At 42.8% G+C, this 23,208-nt stretch overlaps 1 protein-coding gene across 3 annotated transcripts in view; it reads right to left on the bottom strand.

The window, feature by feature from the left end:
• Positions 1-4,064: 4,064 nt before the first annotated feature.
• MORC4 (MORC family CW-type zinc finger 4) overlaps positions 4,065-23,208 on the bottom strand; it is a 53,359-nt gene continuing 34,215 nt past the window's right edge. For 2 of the 3 annotated variants that reach the window (XM_077889780.1, XM_077889783.1), the window contains 7 exons: positions 20,462-20,590; positions 18,912-18,980; positions 18,420-18,471; positions 16,870-17,045; positions 5,907-6,594; positions 5,319-5,602; positions 4,065-5,000 (listed from right to left, as the gene is read on the bottom strand). In XM_077889780.1, the coding sequence (XP_077745906.1) occupies positions 4,847-5,000; positions 5,319-5,602; positions 5,907-6,594; positions 16,870-17,045; positions 18,420-18,471; positions 18,912-18,980; positions 20,462-20,590 (1,552 nt within the window). In that variant the 3' untranslated portion in view covers positions 4,065-4,846. The remainder of the gene's footprint in view (positions 5,001-5,318; positions 5,603-5,906; positions 6,595-16,869; positions 17,046-18,419; positions 18,472-18,911; positions 18,981-20,461; positions 20,591-23,208) is intronic. The other variant, XM_077889782.1, reaches the window with a different exon arrangement.

Here is a 23,208-nt window from a genome sequence, read left to right as displayed (position 1 = left end):
GGTCTCTATAGACCTCCTGACTGCAGTCTGTAAGTCTCAGTATTTTAAAATTGCATGCTAGGGAGCTTCCTTTTGATAACATTTGGAGTCTGTGGGAAAGAACAGCCATATTCCCTTTTGCCTTTGGCAGCCTTTCCAATTATCCAAACGAAAACTCAGCTTAAGAGAAACGCTAGGTCACTCCAGCTCATGCATTCTGAAATGCTTTATGTCTGTTTTTATCTACCTAGCTCACAATGATTTAGCCAACCCCTTCTATGAATGAAGTGCTGCTACAGGCTCTCGAGGGAGATGGAAATATCGACAAGTTCCCATCATTAGCTCATTCATTAAGAATTATTGATTACCTACTATCAACCAGGTACTATGCTAAGCTGGGGCATAAAGCAGTTGGCAAATACCAGTGTGGCCCTTCCCCTCGTGGAACTTACTAGGCAAAGAGACACACAGACATCGTGTGTGCTGTGTTCACCACTGTGTATCACACAGGACATAGTAGGTAGCCAGTATTTGTTGAATGACTGAAAGTAAACAGCCAGATAGGTAACAGAAAATTGTAAGAATTGGAGAGGTGGGTGTTCTAGAAGAGCAAACAGTATGGGTAAAAGCTCAGAGGTAAATAAGAGCCTGACCTGTGTCAGTGGGAAGACCATGGTGAGGAAGAGGAAAAGTGAGTAATGATGAAAAGTTGCAAGACACAAAGTAGACGAAGTAGAGAAGGTGGATTTTTAAAAAGATTTTATTTATTCATGAGAGAGGCAGAGAGAGAATCAGGCTCCCTGTGGGGAGCCCAATGCAGGACTCAATCCCAGGATCCCGGGATTATGGCCTGAGCCGAAGGCAGACGCTCAACCACTGAGCCACCTAAGGGCCCCAGGAGGGTGGGTTTTATTCTAAGTGCAATGAGAAGTCATTGGAGGGCTTTCAGCAGGGAGTTATGTCATCGGATTTGTGTGTGTGTGTGTGTGTGTGTGTGTGTGTGTGTTTTGTTTTGTTGTTGTTTTTTTACATCTGGCTGTTGTGGTAAGACAATTGTGGGAATGAGAGTGGAAGCAAGGACACCAGTTGGGAGCCACAATTATCTGCGGGAGTTGCTGGTTGTTTGGACTAAGGTGGCTGTGGTAAAAGCCAGTGAAGTCAAGATCTATTTTGGCAACAGAACTGACAGATTGGACGTGGGGGACTACGAAAGAGGAAAACTAAGGATGACTTCCAGGTTTCTAGCTTCTGTGACAGGTGGGTGGAGGTGCCATTCTCTAAAATGAGGATAACTGCGGGAAAGAACTGTCCTGGGGTGTGTCACTGTTTATTTTTATTTATTTTTTTAAAGATTTTATTTATTTATTCATGAAACACACAGAGAGAGAGAAAGAGGAGAGACACAGGCAGAGGCAGAAGCAGGCTCCATGCAGGAAGCCCGATGTGGGACTCGATCCTGGGACTCCAGGATCATGCCCTGTGCCGAAGACAGGCGCCAAACCCCTGAGCCACCCAGGGATCCCTTTATTTTTATTTTTAAATATTTTATTTATTTATGAGAGAGAGGAGAGAGAGACAGAGAGACAGAGAGAGACAGAGACACAGGCTGAGGGAGGAGAAGCAGGCTCCATGCAAGGAGCCTGATGTGGGACTTGATCCCAGGAATCCGGGATCACACCCTGAGCCAAAGGCAGATGCCCAACTGCTGAGCCACCCAGGCGTCCCATCACTGTTTATTTTTAACAAATTTTATTTGAAATGCCTGTGAGACATGTAAATGTAAATGTCAAGTAGGCAGTTAGTTATTTGAATCTAGAGCTTTCTAATAGGAAGACAGGACAAGGAAGTTTGCGATAAAAGCCTTGTGAGTGACACAAAACTTACATCTTCAAAGAAAACATTATGCCTGGCTGGGTTACTTAGGGGAATTTGTGGGGTGGGGGAGGTTGACATTCCAGCCAAAGGAAAGTTGACGAAGGAGAACACTCTAGGTGAAGGGAACTGAATAGCAAAGGTGGAGTAGAACATCTCTGGGCAGGTTCAGAAACTGGGAAAAAAAAAAAAAAAAGCTCAGCTAGGATGGAATGAGGTTTGTGCTTGTAATGCTAAAAAGAGGAGTCTAGAGGGCACAGTGCCCGCCACGTGGGACTCTGTATTGCTTTTGCTCTGGAAGCACCAGCGAGTCTTTGAGCAGAGGCACAGCCCTGAGGAGGTCATCCAAAGCAGTTTCATGACAGTCGAGTGGATGGAAGGCACGAGAACAGGAGGAAAGGGAGGCCAGTGATGAGCTGATTTCCATTTTACAGGCATGAGATGATCAGGGCCTGAAGGCTGATTGGGAAAAGGAAAAGTTAAAGGGTGAACAGGAGGGATGTTAGAAAGGACAATTATCATTATGTTAACCTAAGAGGAGAGCCAGGAGGAGGTGCCCACTTCTGGTTTCTGGGTGGCTTTTGCCTCCATGCTGGACCAACTCTGGTAAGGCTGGGGGGCATTCTTTAATCTATCGTGGCATTTAACACTGGTTAAAAGGTCCTCACACTGGCGTGGTTTCACTGCAAATAGGTAACAAAGGGGAAGCTCTGGAATCGGCATTGTAGTAAATGGAGTCACACACGTAAACTGTTGCTGGAAGCAGCCCTCTGGGTTGGGCCTCGGAAATGGGCGGGGAGTAAGTGCTCGTAAAGAGTGGTGACATTTCTCCAACTTTTTTCTATTTTTTTCCCCTTTACAGATTCTATCCATTTATTCGTGAGAGAAACACAGAGAGAGGCAGAGACACAGGCAGAGACAGAAGCAGGCTCCTCATGGGTAGCCTGCCATGCGGGACTCTATCCCAGTAACCCCAGGATCAATTCCTGAGCTGAAGGCAATTGCTTGACACTGAGCCACCCAAGCACCCCCCCTTTTCTTCTTAAGAGCCCAACTTCCCATATTCTTTCCTACTTTGCCCCTCACTCACCCAACACATGGCCGCACATGCTCACTCCCTCCGCCACAGGCTGGACCTTCAACACTATGAATGTTTTTCTGATACCATCTTCCATCCGTGTTGCCTGCCTCCAGGCCAAGTCCCACTTTTGCACAGCACCCCCTCTGAAGAGTAAGGATCGCTGAGAGGATAGCTGAATGTGCTTCCTACCCCCCGGTCCCAATTTCAGTACATATTTCTATTTAGACAACTGGGGCCTTGGATATCATACCCCAAATGTCTGGCTTGAAGATGAATCAGGTGGCAGGCTAGAGCTGCGGAGAGGTGAGGGCCCGGGGGTGGGTGGTGGGGCCCGGGGTAACTATCAGCACTGGTTCTGCTGGTGGAGCCTGGCTCAGGCCTCCTCCCACTCCTTACGGTCTCACTGGACAGTACCTGGACCAGGCCTCATCTCCAAGGAGGAAAAATAAGCTCGGGAGGGTTTTCCAAAGTAACTCTGCATGGGAAAAGATCTCCAAAACATTCCTTGGCACTACCTAATCCTATTGCCATTGCTTGATCCCGCCGCCCCCACCTCTCCCACTTTGATTGCTTCTCCCTTCCTACTTCTTTTTCATTGTTGGTATATTTTCATGTGTTCATCGTTCAACGTCTGATGAAGAGTGCCTTGAACTTTTTGGAGAGTCCGTTCTATATAAACACAATAAAGCAATGAGTAAACAAAATGTCTACTTTTACAAGGGTATAGGTTTTACTATTTTCGGGTAATAGGAGATCAGCCCCCTTCCTCAGCACTGTTCTGAGTGAGGGATAGTAAATAGATCTCCCTGCTCTAAAATAGCTCCCTCGCTACCTGAAATCCCAGTCTGGTGACACATATTTTTTGAGTTGGGAGCCCTGATTTCTTTTTCAGAACTTATGAAAGTGCAAATACTGTGTGCGGCTGGGGAGATGGGCTGTTATTCAACCTTGGTTCCCTTTACATGAACCCATCGTTTCTACCAAATGAACATGCTTTTCACATTCCAGCTTTTCCCCTGCTTTTGGACATGCTATTCTTCTGGAGGTGATGCTAAATATAATATCAATCATAAATATAAAATTACATTATATGTTCAAGAGTCTCTCATCTGAGATCTAAATCCAAACCTCATTCTTTTTAAAAACAATTTATTTTTTTCCAATGTAAGACGAATAATGGGTTTATTATAGAAAATTTGAAAAAGGCAGGAAGATAGCAAGAAGAAAAAAATATCAACCATAGTCCTATCATCTAAAGAACCACCATTGTTGCCACTGTTGCCAGCATGGTCATGCTTGTTCTTTAAACAAATCTAAGTTTAGGTCCCATTTCTGATGTGAAGCCTTCCTTCACCTTCCTCCCCCAGAACCTCCCTACCATGTCTGTACCACTCACTTGTACCAGTTAGTTAATGTGGTATGTGTCCTGTGTTTCCAACTAGGTTGTTCAGATTCTTGAAGGCTGAAACCATGAATTATACTTCTTAATTTATCTCCCAACACCTACTCCATTGGACACAGTATTTGCTGACTGATTGAACCTAAGTGCATACAAACCATTTCAGAAAGGATATGAAACAGGTCAAGTATCTACGTCATGAAAATTAAAGCTTTCAGGTCACCTGGCTTGGTGACTATTGCTTTTCTGTTCCTGGAACTCCTGAAAGCCTATGAAACTAGCCTCTTTCTCCACACGAAAACTGAATAAGAAGCAGACTGAGTAAGAGCCAGGATTTACTCAAATATTCTCTACATAAGGCATAAAGGTGAGAAGGAGAAAGAGACCACACACACAAGGAGAGAGAGGGGGAGAAGGGGAGGGAGGGGAGGAAGAAGTGAAGATAAGAGAAGACCAGAGAAGACAAAAGAGCAGGGTAGGGTACAGAAGGGTATATAGAGTATATAGTCCGGTGCTCAATCCAGTATGTGATTTGCCTCCAGCACCGTATACAGGATCCCATCCACTTGTTCTGAGTCAAACCCGATCTCACGAAGCTCCAAGTGAGGGAGGACAGAAGTAAGGAGATAGCTGACGTGGATACGCAGCCGCGTAAGCTTGGCCAAAGCCCTGTATGATGGAGTGAGGGGGGCAGAAGAGATGACATGAAGTCATTAGCCATCAGAACCAAATGAAGCCCCTTAAAAACGGGCCTACATTCCTCAATAATGATGCATCCATTAGCTAGGCAGAAAGAAGAAAGCGTGGTGCCATTGAGCACGGGGAGGCCGACTGCAGCTCTCTAGGTAACTCCTCGATCCTTGGTGGTCTCTAAATTAAGGCTTCCTCCCTTATCTATGGCCAGTGACAGGGGGTAGGGGGGGCGGGTCCTAAGGCCTGCTTTCCCATTAGCACTCACAAACTGAGAACTAAACCCTAGGAATTAACCTTTCTAGGTCATCTCCCTCTGGGGTCCGGTAGGAGACCTGAGCCTTCTGCAGCACTTCCAGGTGTGTCTCTGTCTCCTTCAGTTTCTCTTTCAGTTCCTGCTTTTCTTCCTTGGTTCTCTCCAGCTCAGCTTTCAGAATCTGGAATTCAGCTTGGCGATAGCCCATGTGTTTCTTGCTCCAGTATAAGCCTTCGGTCTCCTGGGTGGTGTAGGTTACCAATTCACTCTGGACTTTCTGGAATTCGGAATGCCAGTGATTCCTCTCCTGTTCCAGCTCCTCCACCTGCAGTCCAAGAAACAGAAACGCAATGACCCCCACATGCTACGAGCGTGCCAAGGCGTGTCCCCTAATACATTCACTCCACGGGTACTCCATACACGGGCCACTTAGGGACCTTCTCCCAATTCCCCCAAATACGGGAGGGGAAGCCCATTCTCGTTCATTCAATATGAGACAAGGCACAGAACGATTCAATGGTGTCTTTTGCCTTGAGGCCTCCCAGGCCAGGGAATCCACCTGAGCCTCGGCTTTGGGCTCTCCAGGTTAAAACGCTCTCTCAGTCCCAGCAGTAAGGTGTGGCCCTGACCTTTTGCTGGAACAAATTCCGCTCGGCCAAAACACGTTCCAGTTTTTCTGTGGTTCTTTTCAGTTCTTCTAGCTCCCTGTGGTTCTTCATCTTGGGTGCGCTGTGGCCTCCGCTCTCGTCGAAGCCTCTGCCTGGTCCCCCAGCGGCCGTAGCTGGGGCTGCGCCGGAGGCCCCAGAGGAGTAGGGTGCTGGGTTCCAGGACTCCACGGCTTTTCTCCTCTCGGCCAGCTCCTCTCTGTTGAAGGGGATCAGCTGGATGGGAGCCCCCGAATCTCGGACGCCTTTGGCGACGCCGACCACAGCTACAAAAGGTCCCTTGTGTGCCTCCTCCTTGTTTGTGCTGCCTCTGTTAGACTCTTCTGCTACCAACCTGGGCATCTGGTCTTCTAATTCTTCGTGGAGCAGGGACCCCTGGTGGTGGTCTGGGGCCCCTGAATACAGCACTGTAACCTCCCGGCTCTGACTGCTATTCTTGCTTGCTTCTGGGTATTCTGGAGAAAGGTATGGCGGGGTGCTTCTCTCCGAACTGGATTTCTCGTGGCTGTTCTCCCCTTCTGGGTAGGCGGCAGCTGCCTCAGCCCTCCTGTAAGGGCCAGGCATGGAATAATCTAGAGGAGGTGTTGTCATCTCATTCTGGAGCCTTCTGCGTTTCTCTACCGGCTCCTCTCCCAGAATCCATTTGTACTTGCTGCAAGAAGAAGGGAAAATTAAATGTTAGTTTTAAATTAAAAATTAAATTAAATTGTTGAAATACAAGCTAGGCATATTCTTTTCCTTTGGAGTCTCTCTCCAAACTCCATGGATTAGAGCAGACTCTAGCTGTTAACCACACTCAGTTTGGGTTAGGAATACAACTCTACCTACCCCTGCCCCTACTGCTGGAACATCAAACTCTGCACTCATCCACCTTGTTGAGACAGCAACCAGTCTGAAGGGAGAGGTGAAATCAAAAGGTATGAGAGCTAGCTAGACCAGGCTGACTGACCTTGGTAAGAATTCTGAAAGTAGGACTGAAACCAGCCCAACTCAGAAGTCTCCAAACTGCAAAGAAAGGCATAAACACACACACACACACACACACGCAAAATCCTCTCACACGAGAATGGAAAAAAAGGTCATAAAAAGCCTAGTAGAGTATGCGGAGGAAAACTGAGCCAGCTCGTTAATTTTAAAGTGTCACAAAAACCTTCCAGTTTCAAAGACTTAGGCACATATTTTTTTATTATTGCAACAGAACACCACGCAGTTCCTTTGCCAGCCAACTGGATTGTGGCTACTGCCCATTATTCACTCGTAAAAGTTAATTAAAACACAGGGCCCTCGTCGTTGTCGTTGGAAACAAACAAGTTAAATCGGCCAATTCAAGTCATTTCCCTCTTACGGCAAAAGAACTCCCTTCTGCCAGGGCAAACAGGCACTCCCTCATTTCTTCAGGAAAAGTACAGGATAGGAATCTCAAATTGCCTTCCATTTCTGGCTGCTATATGTACTAACTGTTCTCGAAGGAACCAATGAATCTGGTGCCAATGAAATCTATAGGCAATTTAAAAACAGCCAGGAGGATGGGACCTCCCCCTTTCTTTCTCCCCCATCCTTTTTACCCTGAGCACTATTTTGGCCCTCCCTGCACAAAACCATGACATTTCGAGGTGAGAACCACTTTTCAAATTTTTGATGAGAAAGAGTCCAGTATATTATGTATCAGCCATGTCACAGTACAGTATTTCAAGGCCATCCGCCCACTCGTCTCTGCAAGTTCTGAGAACATCTGTAAGACATCTCAAAACTTGGCTTCTCACAGGGCCCTGAATGTCCCTCGAAACTAGGGTTCTCCTGGAAAGAAAACTGGTCTGCATCTTAACAGAAATTGCTGTGTCAACCTTAGGGGGAAAGCAACAGTATTTAGGGGCAGGGTGAAGCCAAATGTATTCCTCTCTGGCATGCTAGGGGCCACTGCAGAGGGTCCGTGTAGTTGTGCTATGCAGCGAGACAGAGGAACAGTCAGTTTGGATGTAGGGAGGAAGGGTAGATGATACCAGATAGCAACACCACAGTTCTATGAAAGGCAATTGGAGTCAGATGATCTCCCTTCTCTTCCATTTCCCACTTCTAGGGGTTCTGCCCTTAATCACCTCTCCCTGTATTTCTCTCCTTGGGTAATCTCACACAACTCCATGGCTATAGCCTCCCAGCCCTGGTCTCTAGTGGTGCACTTCCAGTTGCCCATCCCATATTCCTTCCTGGTGGTCCCCACCGGTATCTTGGGATGTATAAAAGTGGCCTTTTATTTTCAACTTCAAACCTGTCCCCTCTCCTAGGTTTCTGATCTGTGGGATGACACCAGCCAACTCAGGAATTTTATATAGTTCTATGGGCTATCGACACCCAGGTTTGAGCTCATGTAACTGCTCCTGAACCACTGCAACAGCTTCTCCCCAGTCTCCCCTTTTCTTACCTCCGATCACCTGCTGCCAAGTTAATTATCTTCCTAAGGCACTACCCTGATTATGTTACACCCTTCTTTGAAATCTTTATCTGTTGTTCCCCACAACATAAAAGCTTAAACGTCTGTCTTAGCTTGGTGTTCCATTCCGAATCACAAAAAATATTTATTGAGCACTTACTCTGTGTCAGACAGTGTGATAAGGGTTTAACGTGTATGGTCTCATTCCATTTTCCCTGAGGTAGGTGGTATGTTTGTCAGAATTTTTTAAAGAGGAAACTCAGATGTAGAGAGGTTAACTTTCTCAAGGTCATAGAGGTAGTCAGTGGCAGAGCTGGGACATCACTTGGCCCTAGCTTCCTTGAAAGATGCCAGCCAAAAGAAATGCCCCATGATTTCTCATGCTGCTTGTTTTGATTGGAATGCCCTTCTCCAACCCAACACTGTATGTCTAAGACTAGCTCAAATGCTACTTCTGAATTCCTATAGCACTCTAGCTCTCTATTATAATACACATCACTTTTTACCTTGTGTGTGTGTGTGTGTCTTGTATGTTCCCTACCAGAAGGACTAAAGTATAAGCTCCCCTACAGAATAGAGCTTAACTAACTGCGAGGTGGGAAGAAAGGAACGAAAGTCTGCACCTAAGAGGAAATCAGAAAGCAACTACTGTGTGAATGAGAGGAAAAGAAGTGGATTTTACGGAGTGGTTCTAGTACTTAACTAGTTCTATAAGTAACGGTCTGGTTCTTCCCTTTAGGAATTGATTCTTATTCTAGACCTGTCTTCACTCATTTAATAAGGATTAATTTTGGGTTCACATACCAGGGATTCTTTTCCAACTACATAGCTGGTTTCTTCTCATTTTTTCTTTTATCATACACCTAAATTGTCTGTCTACAGCTGATATTTTCACAGGGACTGCATCGAATCTGTAGCTCAATCTGGGGACTACTGCCATCATAACAACACTGTACCCTCTGATCCATAAACATGAAATGTCTTTCCATTTATTTAGGTCTTCCTTAATCTCATTCAATAATGTTTTATGGTTTTGTTTCCAAGGCTTACTTGCACTTCTGTTAAAATTTATTCCTGAATACTGTATTCTTGAAGCTACTATAAATGGAGTCATTTTACTAATTGCTTTCTTAATTTTTTCAGTGGCTTTTATTTGAAGTATAGTTAATGTAGTGTTTTATTAGCTTCATATGTACAATATAACAATTCAACAATTCTATACAGTACTCAATGCTCATCCAGATAAGTCTACTCTTAACTCCCTTTATCTATTTACCCCCCACACTTCCCCTCTGGCAACCACCAATTTGTTTTCTATATTAAAGAGTCTGGTTTTTCTATTTGACTCTTTTTTCTTTGTCTCTTTTTTAATTTGTTCACCTGTTTGGTTTTGTAAATTCCACATAGGAGTGAAATCATATGGTATTTGTCTTTCTATATATGACTTTTCACTTAGGACTATACCCTCTAGTGCTGCAGTGGTAAGATCACATTCTTTTAACAGCAGAGTAATATTTCACTCTGTGTGTGTGTGCACATACCACATCTTCTTTATCTATTCACCTGTCAATGAACATTTGGTCTGCTTCCATATCTTAGTTATTGTAAATAATGCTGCAATAAACCTAGGGCTGCATATTATCTATTCAAATTAGTGTTTTTATTTTCTTTGGTAAATACCAGCAGTGCAATTACTGGATCATATGGTAATTCTATTTTTAATTTTTTCAGGAACTTCCATACTGTTTTCCACAGTGGCTGTACCAGTTTGCATTCCCAACAGTGCAGGAGGGTTCCCCTTTTTTTACATCCTCCCCAATACCTATTGTTTCTTGTGTTGTTGATTTTAGCCATTCTGGCAGGTATGAGGTGATATCTCATTGTGGTTTTGATTTGCCTTTTCCTGATGATGAGTGATTGACCATCTTTTCATGTGTCTGTTGGTCATTTGTATGTCTTCTTTGGAGAAATGTCTGTTTAGGCCCTTTGCCCATTTTTTTAACCAAATTATTTGGTGCTGTGTTAAGTTCTTTATATATTTTGGGTATTGGTAACCTCTTATTGGATATATAATTTGGAAACATTTTGTTCCACTCAGTAGGCTGCTTTGTCATTTTGTTGATGGTTTCCTTCACTATGCAAAAGCTTTTGGTTTTGTTAAATTTCCATGTGTTTGTCAATTTCCCAAATCGCCTTCTGTTGGTGATTCTATTCCACTGTGATTAGAGTAAAACCTTTGTATACTATCAATCCTTTCAATTTATTGAGGCTTGTTTTGTAAACACATGGTCTATCCTGGAGACTATTCCATGTACATTTGAGAAGAATATGAAGTGCTCTATATGTATATGTCAGGTCCAGCTGGTTAATGGCATTCTTCAATTCTTCTGTTTCCTTGTTGATCTTCTATCCATTATGGAAGGTGGGGCACTGAAGTCTTCAATTATTATTGATATCTGTTTCTCCCTTCGATTTTGTCTGCTTTTGCTTCATATATTTTGGGGTCTGTTATTAGGTCCACATAGAAGTGTAATTGTTACACCTTCCTGATAAACCCTGTCATTATGAAATGTCCCTCTGGATTTCTGGGTAACATTTTTTGTTTAAAGTCTATTTTGTCTGATAGTAGCATAACCATTCCAGCTTTTGTATGGTATATCTGTTTCCACTCTTATTTTCAACCTATTTATATATTTGAATCTAAGGCATATTTCCTGTATATCTGGATATTTTAAAATACATTTCTTACTATGGTGTTTCCTTACTCCAGTACTGCTTTGGTCCTACTCTCCTTCTTTATGCTATCATTGTCAAACATTTACATCTGTTGGATGAGCCCAACAATAAAGTTGTATGCATATATAAAATCATATATATATATATATATATATACACACATATAGTTTTATGAAATTATTCTTTAAATTAGTTAAGAATAGAGACTGGGAAAAACGCCATTATACTGCCTTTTATAATTGCCATTGCCAGTACTCTTGTTTTTTTTCATGTGAGTTTGAATTACTCTTTGGTATCTATCACGTGCTTTCAGCCTAAAGAACTCCCTTTAGTATTTTTTGAAAGGCAGTTTTTCTAGAAACAAATTCCATCTGCTTGTCTTTACCTGGGAATGTATTATTTCACCCTCATTTTCTTTTTTTTTCTCTTCATTTTCTAAAGATAGTTTTACTGGACTTCAGCTTCTTGCTTGATACTCCTTCTTTTACTACCTTGAATATGTGATCCTACTGCCCTCTGGTCTCCACTGTTTTTGTTTGTTTTAGTTTCAGAGGTAGCATGTAGTGATTCATTAATTGCAAATAATACTCAGTGCTCATTATATCAAGTGCCCTCCTCAATGCCTATCACCGAATTATCCCATCCTTATAATGGCTGCCTTGAAGTCTTTGTGGGCTAAATCCAACATGTGGGTCTCTTTAAGAGCAGTTTCTATTATCTGCTTCTTGCTTTTTCCTATGTACAGGTCACTTTCCTGTTTCTTTGTATGTTTCATAATTGTTGGCTGAGACTGGATAGTTTATAAGTTTTTTTTTTTTAATTTTTAAGTAATCTCTGCAGTCAGCGTGGGGCATTAACTACCAACCCTGAGATCATGAGTCACACACTCCACCAACCAAGGCAGCCAGGTGCTCTGACATATGAATATTTTAGGTAACACAGTATAACACCTCTGGATACTGCTACCATCTCCCTGAGTGGTTGATGTTGTTGTTGTTTGCCTGGTTGGTTATCTAGTGACTTGGCTGAACTGTCTCCATGAAATCTACTTCTGCTACAGGATGCAGCCTCCAATACTCCTGCTCAGATTTCTGGGTTTTTCTATCTCACCTGGCAATGTGGGATTCACCCTGGGGTCAGCATCAGGCCACTTACTGATCAAGGATTATGTTTAAGTCCTCTTAGCCAGTTAGATTTTTACCCTTTACCACTGGATGTATGTGTGGCTTTGGAAGCTGCTATTACAGTTCAAGGAATCTACTTCTGCCCCATGTTCAGCCAGCCCAGTAGAAGTGGCTTGACTTTTCCCTCTCTAATCACCTCTCAAAGGGCACAACTTTGAGCATGCACACAGTCTTCCCATCTACCAGGATATGTATGTGTGATTTATTTTTAAGTATGGTTTCCTAGGGGTTGCCCCTGGGTCAGAAAAGCTTCTTTTTCATCCAGTGGTTCCTCAGAGGCCATGTTTAAGCCCCTACTGCCAGCGAGGACCCTGTCCCCTTTGTTGTTTGTTCTGTGTGAGGTTGGAGGGCTGCTTTAAAGCCCACCTCATGTCCTAGCCAGATTGCTCCTGAGTAAACCGTAGCCTTGTGCTTATGCACAGCCTTGCTAATACCAGAGCTGACTGTGATCCCAGGAGAGGTCTCCTTGACTTTTTCCTTTGCTCTGTTACCAAACTTCTGACTGCTTGGCCCTTTTGCTTGTTGCAATGTGTATCATAGAGCTATGAGTGCCCTCAGTTATGGTTCACCAAGACTTCCATTATTTCTGAGAATGCTTCGATGTTCTCTTGGCTTGCTTCTTCAGGTATGAACTTCTGCCCTATATGCATGCAAGCTGTGGCTGGGGCAATAAGAGTCTGGTATTGCTGGCATGTTGCTCCTAAATGAGTGTTTCCACCCTAAATGGGGGCTGGGTGGGAGAAGAGAGACCCAGTCCTACTGGGTCGGTCCAGAAGAGAGCTTTTGCAAGACAGACTTGGGGAACATGTGAAATGTTGGAGGTCTTTCTGACCGTGGTGAAACCATAGCTGTAGACTGGGAGCAAGGGAAAGAGGAGTCCCTAGCTTCTTGACCACAACCACCTGGATAAGAGCTCCCTGAGCCCCCCCTTCCCCCCTTTTGGGTAAAATATAGCTTGGAGGGGGATGGCAGCAAGCTCAATGCTGAAGATTGTTGCCGTTCTCTCCGAGATTTCATAGATTTTCTTGAATGGATGTTTATTTGCTGTAAGCCTCTGGGACAATCCCCAGGAGCTTCAAATGCTTGTTTTGTTTTGTGTAAAAATATTTTCCACTCAGACGGTTATTTGTTGGTAAGAGTCTGTCACATTCCTCATTTCTCCATTCTGGAAGTCTCTCTCATTAAACTGTTAAAACTGGCTGCTGAATCAATCTTACTCACTTAACAAAATTGTTCTTCTGTTTCTACCTTGTGTCTGTGGTTTCAAATATGCCTTTAGACACATCAGAAAGTCTGTCTTCAACTCCTTCAACTATTACAGTGTAATTTCTTTTTTTTTTGTTATCCTTTTAAAACATGAACTATTTAAATTAGCCTTTGATGTATAGTTTATTCAAGGGGTCTCTAAATATCTAAATAAATTACAGCTACTAATTGTCTCCTCTATCCATATACTAGTGGGTACTTTTTTTTTTTAAATCTTTTTTTTTTAATTTTTATTTATTTATGATAGTCACAGAGAGAGAGAGAGAGAGAGAGAGAGAGAGAGAGGGGCAGAGACACAGGCAGAGGGAGAAGCAGGCTCCATGCACCGGGAGCCTGATGTGGGATTCGATCCCGGGTCTCCAGGATCGCGCCCTGGGCCAAAGGCAGGCGCCAAACCGCTGCGCCACCCAGGGATCCCTAGTGGGTACTTTAAATATTAAGTTTGCGACCACACATATGAAACCCAGCATGTACTGGGGATACTTATGTATCTAACTTAGACTACCATAAGCTCCTTCATTCTTGATTCCATCACTGCCTTAGAACATTTCCTTTCATACAGCAAGCACTCAAATGTATGCAGAGTGAATGAACACAAAGAACTATTTCCTTGAACAGAAATAAGCAGGAAGATTATGCTTGCTTAGATACTGGCTGAATCCATTCTATACTGCAAGTCCTCCCATCCCCTTGGCTAGTTTGTGAAACTCACAAAGCTATTTCCAATGACCCCTCTGAGGCCCCTGCTGGGTCACAGAACTTACCCTGCTAGAACCTTTAAAAACTCTCTTGTGTAGTGTGGGCTTTATTTAATCTAGAGTTGGAAGGCTGTACTACATGACCCAAGGACTCTTACCAGCTTCAGGTTTTGATTAATAACAAAGGAGACCTTTGTAACTCCTGACTAAACCTATTATTTCATTAACATTGTTTTACCAAGAAAACCCTGTATGTTTTATGAAACTAGCATACCTTCATTTCTCCCTACAAAAAAGGCAGACTCTGCAATCGATCTGAATCTCCTTATACATGTAGCTTATAATGACACAATCAGCTTACTGACCTTACATAAAGCATGACATTAGCAACATCAACTATCACATTCTGTCTTTCCCTTGAAAGGATATTATTCTCAAATTAAAATTATACACGAATGAAACACTTTACCTGTCCTCTACAGCCAAAACCCAAATCTGGACATAGCAGTTCCATAAATATTTCATACAGAAATCCCATTACAGATTGATGAAGTATGCCACCCAATGGACGTACTGCTGTACTGCACTCATCGAATACACACATTTATGTATCAGCAGTTGATATCTCCTTCAGGTGTACGAGAAACCACTCTAGAGTAAGAAAAGAGACACTGAAGAAAAAGCAAAAGAAAGTGGTCCCAGCAGGGAAATGATAGCCTTCTGAGAGCAACAACACCTTGAAATGCCAATGGCAATTCAGGTGCATGATCACCTCAAGGAGATCAAAGTAGAAAGGCAACAATGTGCTTCAAAAACGCACAGCACTTTACTGGATGTCACTCTGGACCTAAAGTGGGGGGTAGAAAACTATGGATGGGAACAGAGTGGAATTAGACTCAAGGCCCTGAGACTGGCTGGACTAGGTCTTGCTGCACAGTTCTATGTTAGAACCAGCTCCTTCCCTAGGGCTCCAATTTAACATTAGTTACCAAGTGCCTACTATCTTCCAAGGCACTGTTCTAGATGAGCTCACAGATTCTCATTTAATTCCTTTGGAGTTTTTTTTTAAGATTTGATTTATTTATTCATGAGAGACACACACAGAGAGAGAGAGAGAGAGGCGCAGAGACACAGGCAGAGGGAGAAGCAGGCTCCAATGCAGGGAGCCCAACGTGGGACTCAATCCCGGATCTCCAGGATCAGGCCCTGGGCTGAAGGCAGCACTAAACCGCTAAGCCACCGGGCTGCTCTCCTTTGGAGTTTTATTAGTTTCACTCCTAATAGCTTACTTCCTCTTGAGACTTTTTGTTCATGTTCAGGGAGAGTCATGGGGTCCTTCCAGTTATCTACAGGGCTTAATTGTGAAGAATCACAGAATAGGGGATTGCACACATGCAGAGATGTTTGTCTAGGTGAGAAGCTGAAAAGGCTCACCTATGAAGCAAGAGACAAGGAAAAGAATCAGTATCATTAGGGGAAAAAGCCAGGAGTTACTTTTTCACCTTGATATGTATTCCATTGCTTCTACCCTAGAATATATTAAAAGATACCCCAAATGAAAAGGGTCAATGAAAAGTCACAACCCATTACATAATAGTCACATAATCGACGACTACATTAGTTTCTACTGTTAGGGAGCAACTCTGTACCTGCCTTATGGTTTGGCCCTGCCAGAAGTGAGAAGCATAGTAGAGAGGAGAAGGCAAGTCATATTAGGAGTCCTGAGTTCCAGTCTCATGGTAGTAGAGGGGCAGTCATATCTTTCAGCACTTCACATATTCCTGTTATTTAAGAAAAATAAAAGGTATGCTCCTTCCTGTTATGAAGACTAACAAAATTATACCAATGAGGTGCTAGAAGATGGACAAGTAAAACCCAAAACGAAACTCACATTCATAATTGATTCTAGGAGACAACAAACTAGAAGGCTTGCCTCACAGCAAACTTCTTTTTTTTAAAATATTTTTAAAATTTATTTATGATAGGCACATAGTGAGAGAGAGAAAGAGAGAGTCAGAGACACAGGCTGAGGGAGAAGCAGGCTCCATGCACCAGGAGCCCGATGTGGGATTTGACCCCGGGTCTCCAGGATTGCGCCCTGGGTCAAAGGCAGGCGCTAAACCACTGCGCCACCCAGGGATCCCTCACAGCAAACTTCTAATAGTTATTTTTGATATGTGGTCAACATGTGCTAGGCCTAGGGGGCCCCACAGGACTTCTATATTCATCAACTTAAGGGAGAGAAATAATACTTCTCTATGTAACATCACCTTACATTTGGATTGTACATTATGCTTTTCAAAGACTTTTCAAGTCCATTGTTTCACTTAACATGGTTCCCAATGTAATGTGACTACATAACACATTAAAGAGTACTTGTCAGAAGATTACCTCCAAAGAGAGACAGATAGACTTGACATAGCAGTTTCAGCAGTAATACTGAAAACATGCAATTACATGCAACACACAACTCTATTGACCCAAAATCGTGCGTCTCTACCCAAAGTCCATTGCTAGACATTAGGAAAAACATAAACATGATAACCATACCAGCTGACTTTACAGGAAAATGGACCCAGAGGCTTATTATTGAAGAGACTATGTTTCTGACCCACCTGGAAAACTGAAAAACACTGGAGTCCAGAGGCTTAAGCTGAAGAGAAGGTGTCCTGCTCTCTTCTCCAACAGATGGAGGCCGGCTAGGAGTATCGATTCCCTCATATCCGATTGTCTTATTGTTCAATTCATCCACATTTTGAATAGCAGGGATCTTCAGTGGATTAACAAATACCTAGCAAACAAAGAAATGATTCGTAAATAATCCTAATTTCAAACAAAACACCAAAGGATGAGTCAATCCTTCAGATGCTAGGAGAAAAGCTTGGCCAAAAAAAAAAAAAAAAAAAACTGGTTTCCTATGGCAAACAAACAGCGCGCAGTAATGTACACTCGAACACTGAGCCCAGTTTGGTTATAACCTTAGCAGCTGGACACCTACAGACCTCCCTAACTCACTTACTGGCTTCTAGAGTTTCCCAACCCACAACATAAACCCAGGCCCCCTAATCACCATCTAATTTTCTCCTGTGGCCCAGTTTAAGGCTGGGTTTTCACTCCTCTGAGATCTGTGATGCGGGCAGGGCTGGAGGGGCTAAGCATTGCAGCAAGTGTCAGGGCTGGTTTCGAAGAAATGCATGCAAGAGACTAACACATAATCACAGTGCACACACACAGAGACATGCATCTAAGATCTTGTGGGAGAGCCAGCTGATGGAGACAGCATAAATGATGAAGGTGGATGAATATAAAGGGGAGGTAAACTGAATGAGGACAGGGCAGTCCCAGGAAATCTCCTGATCTCCAGATCAGACTCTTAGGCCAAGACATGAGGGTATGAAACCTGTTATGTTCATATACCTGGCTTTCGGTTGGATGTCAGAAGAATTAGTATTAGATTGCCTCTATCCTCACCAGTCTGACCTACCCTGATTGAGTGGGGGAGAAGGTGCATCTAACATGCTACGAGCAGATATCTTTGGGAAAGAGGGTCAAGAGGAAAATCATGCAGAAAGGCGAGGTTGGGTGGGGAAGATACATGGGTGCTATGGTGGCTGTCAGGAAAGGATTGTCCCTGAGAGGACGGCCAACCTTATTGCACCCTTCAGCGTCCGGAGCTGGGCAACCATGTCCGAGAGACAGTGCTCCTGAAAATTCAAAACAGCAGAGTCTTTATAAAGCCAGCCAGCCTGAAAGCAGGGATAGGGGAGGGGCACAGAGAACCACCCCTTCTTCCCAGAGAGGAAGGAGGAAGGAATCACCCCTGAATTCTGGAAGAAATGAGACTGAGGAAAAAACAAGAGCAGCCTGTACGAGGATGCACAATCCTGAATATTCTGTGACACTGAACGTGACTGTCCAGAATCAGTGCGAAATCCAAATCTGGGAAGTAAATGACTTTGGCTCTTCTATTTCTGGTGATCTGAACATCAGTAACAGCAGATCAAAGGATCAAAGCAAAGTCAAAAGATCCCATGGGAAAAAGACCACCAGAAGCAGTGGTTCGTTATTTCTATGCAGCTCTCAAGACAGCTGCCTCGTTCAACCTATGTCCTCTGTTGGGGGAAAATTTTGCATGAGAAAAGAAAAAGGGCAGACTGTCTCTCACCTGGTGGTTCTCATTGTCCACCAGCAGCTTCTTCCTCTCAAGGGCTTGATCTCTAGGAGAAGATAAGAGGGCTATTTAGTTCACTCATGGCATTTCTCTGTCTGAAATGGATTACCAATTGTAGCCTTAGCTCATAATGTCCCTGCCAAATTAGTGGGCCCCACTGAGTAAATGATGCTGGAGAGAGGTCAACTGCCCCCACCCAAAGAGTGAGGGGGAGGGGAGGGACAAAAGACAATCACTAGTTAAGATACACAGGAGATGACTAGAAGGAATAAAGAATTGGGAGAACAGGGGAGGGAGAGGGAACTCATTCAAAGCCAAAAAAAAAAAAACACAAAAGAAAGAAAAAGAAAGAAGAAAGAAAGAAAGAAAGAAAGAAAGAAAGAAAGAAAGAAAGAAAGAAAAATCTCTCTTCTCAAAACTTCCCTGTCCTGTTAGGAAGAGTCAGGCCCCTCGGCTGTATGATCTAGAATCTTAAAGATACTCAACTGTTTCTTAGCTTTGCTCAAGTATAGGTCTTCATCGATGAGTTCTTGTTCCTCTGGAACAGAGCATCTCCTGTGATACAGAGAAGAAATCATCTTTTGGAAACAACATGTGCCCTTTGGTCTTACCCTTTAGTTTCCCTATAGCCTTAACAAGGTAGGTCTTGGAGGCTAATAACAATCCCCTGACATTACAGAGTTCAGATTCCCCCCACATTACAAAACCTGTGTGCCAAGTTAGCATGTAGCAATTCTTAGTTCAAGGCACACTGTCACCTATTTTTGGTGCATACATTACCTTTCTCCCAAGACATTCAAAGTACCTAAAAAAAAAAAAAAAAGTACCTGACACCTGCAAAAATCCTACTATTGGTGGACAGCAAGAGGCATAAGCTCTATTTTTACAGTGGATTTCCAGCACAGGAGAGACCTGCCTGAGGTTCCATACAAAGAAATCATTACAGAGACCAGAACCTGAGTCTTTTGCCTCATTTACTGAGAAGGTATTCCCAAGGGGCAGTCTAGAAGCATGAGACTAGCTAAATGAGGTGATGATGCCTGAAGAAGAAAATCAGAGGCTATGACAGAGAGAAGCAATAAGGGATTAGGAGCTTAAGTCATAAAAACAACACAATGGAGGTTAGCAAAGAGGAGAGAAAGGAAGAGTCTATAAATGGAAAGAGATCTGCTATATGTAAAGCACAAGGAAGAGAATCTTATGAGTAAACACCGAAAGGCATACTCAAAAATGTATTCAGTGGTCAAAAGCAATCCTAGGAACAAATATACAAACGTTAGTAATAACTGGAAACCCTATGGTATACCCATTTTATAAGGAGGCAGTGTCCTGGAAGTCTACATGTCCTGGCTATGTGTAAACTGACTGAAGATTCAGGCTTCAGAAATGAGACTCCCAAACACTCCATCCCACATTCCAGTCCCACAATCCCACTGCTGCCCAGGGAGAGCCCTTGTTCCCAAATAGTTTACAATCTCTTGAAGAGCTGAAGTACATACATATGCAAAATGTCTAAAAAATACAAAACCGTATTGAACAAATGTCAAGAATTAAATACCACAGGAAGCCAGCATAAAATTACTGTAAACTATTATCAATAGGAGAAGTATATCACACAGAAATACTTCAGCTTCCCAGATGGATATGATTTGGATAGGCAGATGGAATGCAGAAAGTCATCGTAAACAAGAAGAATGACACTGTCAAGTCACAGAGGAGGGAACAGTCATGGCCCATGTGCGGAACACTGGAGCCACAGGCCTGGCTAAAGCATACAGTGGAAAATAAGGCTGGATAGGTAGGGTGGGATCAGTTAGCAAGGGGCTCCGGTGTTAGGCTGAAGAGTGTGGGCTGGAGATGAAAAGTATTTTAGTGGGCAAAATGAGTGAAAGAGAGAGGGGTTCCGCTTATGGAATGAACGAGTCATGGGAATAAAAGGTACTATACTCAAAGAAAAAATCTTTTTAAAAAGCGTTTTTAGAATATAGAGACAAATCAGCAATTTTCTCTGCCACAGTAATGAGTCCTAATCTTACCTGTACTTTGGATGGGAGTTATAGTAACAAAACCATCTTGCAGGTAATGTAGATGGATCAACCTTGCCAGGAAGCTTCCTCCACTTAAGACACTCATCACACTGTACCCATGTCTGGTCAGGAATCTTCCTGAATGAAGGAAAATAGAGGTATGACTGTGTATATCCTAGCTCTGTGCCCTTCTGTTAGAAAGGCACACCCTAAAAGTGAAAGAACAAAATTTTGTACATGAAATGTGTTAGAACTCTAATGTTATAGTCCAGGTATCTAAAATACATATCTTGAACTTCACAAATAAGATAATAATAGAACTATGCCAGATATGGATATGAAAAAATAGTAACAAGTATTCAACATAGTAAGCTACCATTATTTATGGAAGTAAATAATGTTTATCCAGAATCTCTTGTTCTAAGCAAATGAGGATAATTTTAACTCTAAAATTAATTAACTAGGAAAACATTTATATACATATAAATATACATGTTAACACTATTACCAAGAAATAAAACCAAAAGATTCATTTTATTTGCTTCTATCCAACTGTGTGACTGATTTGAAATGCATTTGTGGGAGTCACGGAAGCATCATCATCATAAAGTCTCCCTCATTTCCCTGCAGACTCCCTAGTCCTCTCTTTTTTCCATTCAAAAGTCTTTGTTTATACTTCAATCAAAATTTTATTAGGTTGATATTCCCAACATTAACCTTTTAAAAAGTCCTACAAGTGTGATTAAATTTCATAGTTAAACATGGTCACTCCAGTCCAACAACTGGGTTAAATAAAGGTAAAATACTTCTAGACTTCTATGCTTAAGACACAAAACCACTCCCATCCCTGGCAGGAAGCCTAACCCGGTCACCTACACCTCATAGTGAATGTATTTCTCTGTGAATGAAAAGAGGTGGTCCATATATATAATCAAAGCAGTGAGCATCTAAAGTGTGAAAAGCAGACTAGAGGGAGAAGGCTAGAGAAAAGAAGCAGAAAGAGGACAGAGGGGCACCAAGGGCCAATTTGAGAAACATGTAATTTAGCCTAGAAGTATGATGTGTGTGTTACATTTGTGCCGCTCTTATACTAGCCATTTCACTAGAGTGATATGGTTCTTTTTTGTCTTAGTTCAATATTCTCCTTATCTTTTTTTTTTTTTAAGAGAGAAAGAGAATGCAAGCTGGGGCTGGGGTGGGGGAGGGGAAGGAGGAAAGGGAGGGAGTGACTCTTAAGCAGGCCCCTTGCCTAGTGTGGAGCCCAATGTGGGGCTCGAGCCCACGATTCTGAGATCATGACCTGAACCAAAATCAAGAGTCAGATGTTTCACCAACTGTGCCACCCAGGAGCCCCTTCCTTATCTTTTTAAATAATGGGGTTATTTTATAAAAATGTAAGATTATAGAAAACCTAGAAAATACAGAAAGATATAAAAAAAGACCAAAGGTACTCGTATTTCTACCCCTCAACCACAATGTCCTCTTCTTGTTTGAAACTCTATTTTAACAGAGAATTCATACATGTTTTTGGATATATAGCTCCCCATCTCCTAGCTCCAGGCTGCTCCAGTTTTGTAATCTCTAAACTCTGAGCTCAGGTCTGACCTCTGGTGTCCATGTATTTCCATTCAGCCACTGTTTTATCTAGAGCCAGAGATAGCCAAAAGCAGTTTCAGCCTTAGTGGGAGGGGAGAGGAAAGGTCCTATTAGCTTTGATTTTACATGTTAGACACCCAGAAGACCTGCTTGCAGAAGCCTGCCACTATTACTGTCTTGGGGACTAGCAACTCTTAGCCTCAGGTTACACTGAATTATGGGAGATCCTTCCATCCAGGCAGATAGGAGAGGCATTTGGCTCGTACTTGCAATAAACAGGTAGTTGGAGGGGTTGCACAATATTCCCCTCACTGCATCCTCCTTCTAGAAGAGTCATGCCTAAGAACTTGGGCTTTCGGGGGCTGACCACCTGTATTTGAACCTCGAATCTACCACTTTCTATTTGTTTCATCTTGAACAAGTTACTTTTTTTTTTAAAGATTTTATTTATTTATTAATGAGAGACACACAGAGAGAGAGAGTGGCAGAGACATGGGCAGAGGGAGAAGCAGGCTCCATGCAGGGAGCCTGACGTGGGTCTCGATCCTGGGTCTCCAGGATCAGGCCCTGGGCTGAAGGCAGCGCTAAACTGCTGAGCCGCCTGGGCTCCCCTTGAGCAAGTTACTTAAGCTCAGTGTATCAGCATCTACATTTGTAAAGAGGTAATAATGTGATTCTGTCTACCTCACAGGGTTGTTGTAATGATCAAATAAATGTAAACCACATGTAAAGGACTTTTACAGGGCCAGGTACATAAGTACTCAATAAACAATAATAATTATTACAATTGTGCCCCCAGAAAGGTCTTATAACACATGCACACACACTCTAGCAATATATGAACATCTGCTTCATTGTATTAATCACTGCCTGTTTCAAAAGGCATCTCATCTAAGTTGGCTTTTTTTTGACAACACAGAGGCTGGACAGGAGCAGAGATCTTTAGAGTAAGGCAGTGATATTCACACAACAGCCGATCATGCTACATTTGAAACAAAATCTTGTATCATACATTTGCCTGATCATTTCCATTTAAAAAAAAACCCACAGGTGTCAACCCCCAAAATGAACTTTTAACACTCTATAATCTTTGTCACGATGGTGGTGTAAGTGATTATACATGTATTGTCACACATTCTATACTCTGTTTTATGCTCCTT

This window comes from Canis aureus, chromosome X (assembly GCF_053574225.1).
Source record: "Canis aureus isolate CA01 chromosome X, VMU_Caureus_v.1.0, whole genome shotgun sequence".
Lineage (NCBI taxonomy): Eukaryota > Metazoa > Chordata > Mammalia > Carnivora > Canidae > Canis > Canis aureus.
The sequence above is the reverse complement of the archived record's forward strand: the minus strand, read 5'-3'. Positions and strand labels throughout refer to the sequence as shown.